Genomic DNA, 1346 nt, shown 5'->3' with positions numbered 1-1346 from the left:
CCACGCGCAGTCTCAGTGCCCCAAGGGGCAGGGCCAGCACTGACGGGCACACCAGTGCCTCTGCCTAAGCAGACACTTTAATCTGATGAGCTATTTGGCTGGCCCTACAGCATTTCTTTTAAACTTTTTTTTTAGTCAGATATGATGGCTAAAATGCCTGTAATCGTAGCACTCAGGAGGCAGAAGCAGGAGGATCACGAGGTTGAGGCCAGCCTGTACTACATAGTGAGTTCAAAGTCAGATGCAGGGAGACCCTATCTCAAAAAAAAAAAAAATTAATGTAAAAAACACAGAGCCGGATGTGGTGGCATACACATGTAACTCCAGCACTCAGGAGGTTGAGGCAGGAGGATCTTGCAAATTTGAGACCAGTCTGGACTACAAAGTGAGCTCAAGTCCAGCCTGAACTGCATAGCGAGACTGTCTCCAAAAAGACAAAAAAAGAGAAAAAAATACAGAAAATGGCATCTATATTAGTCTTCCAGATTCAACAACCATTAAAAAAAAAAACCAAAACCAAGTATTTCTAATAGATTTTTAAGGTATATTGTTTAATGTCTTAAGTTCACTAGAGAAAAAGTCCTTATTGCGAGATAACGTGGACTTGCTGGGAAGCTTAGCAGATCTGTACTTCAGAGCTGGAGACAGTAAGAACTCTGTCCTCAAGTTTGAGCAGGCTCAGATGCTGGACCCCTACCTCATAAAAGGTAAGTCATTCCTGGGGCAGGGCAAAGGGGGGTCAGAGAAGACAGGCAGGTGATGCGGTGTGGACTGACGCCGTTCTTCAGTATAGCACACTGTTTTTAGTATAGTATGTAGTCTTACTTTTTTAGGTCCCAACACATGTTTTAACACTTTGATAATTTCAATTTGAGTGGGTATTTTTGCTTGAATTCAAGTATCATCTCCTTGCACACCATTATTTGGCTTTTTTTCTTTTGAGGGGGAATCATATCTCCCTCCTTATGAATTACAAATTTATGATGTGCCAGATGAAGGATTTGGATGACAGCCTGCCAGAACTAGGCAGGCGCTTATGCCACAGAGCTATCTCCCTGGCCCACAACCCCTGAACCATAATGTCCTTTTAGGGAGTTTTACATGTCCATAGTATAAATAAGAACAATAAGGAAACACCTATTAAGAAAGGGATAAGGCCACTTGGGAAGCTGCGGCAGGGGGACTGCCATGGATTCAAGGTTAGCCTAGGCTATGCACTGAGACCTTATCTTGAAAAACAAACAAAAAGATAGATTGGGGCCGGGGAGATAGCTCAGTAGAATAAGCGCTTGCCTAGCAAGCACAGGGTCCTGAGTTTAATCCCCGCTACGGGGGGGGGGGGGGGG

The 1346-nt window shown here is 44.2% G+C and overlaps 1 protein-coding gene across 1 annotated transcript in view; it reads left to right on the top strand.

The window, feature by feature from the left end:
- Positions 1-1346, top strand: part of Anapc7 (anaphase promoting complex subunit 7) — a 35524-nt gene that overhangs the window by 19880 nt on the left and 14298 nt on the right. Inside the window, exon 6 of the mRNA XM_004635907.3 lies at positions 565-707. Within this exon, the coding sequence (XP_004635964.2) occupies positions 565-707 (143 nt within the window). The remainder of the gene's footprint in view (positions 1-564; positions 708-1346) is intronic.

Source organism: Octodon degus, unplaced genomic scaffold, assembly GCF_000260255.1.
Source record: "Octodon degus isolate 3935 unplaced genomic scaffold, OctDeg1.0 scaffold00076, whole genome shotgun sequence".
Lineage (NCBI taxonomy): Eukaryota > Metazoa > Chordata > Mammalia > Rodentia > Octodontidae > Octodon > Octodon degus.
The sequence above is the reverse complement of the archived record's forward strand: the minus strand, read 5'-3'. Positions and strand labels throughout refer to the sequence as shown.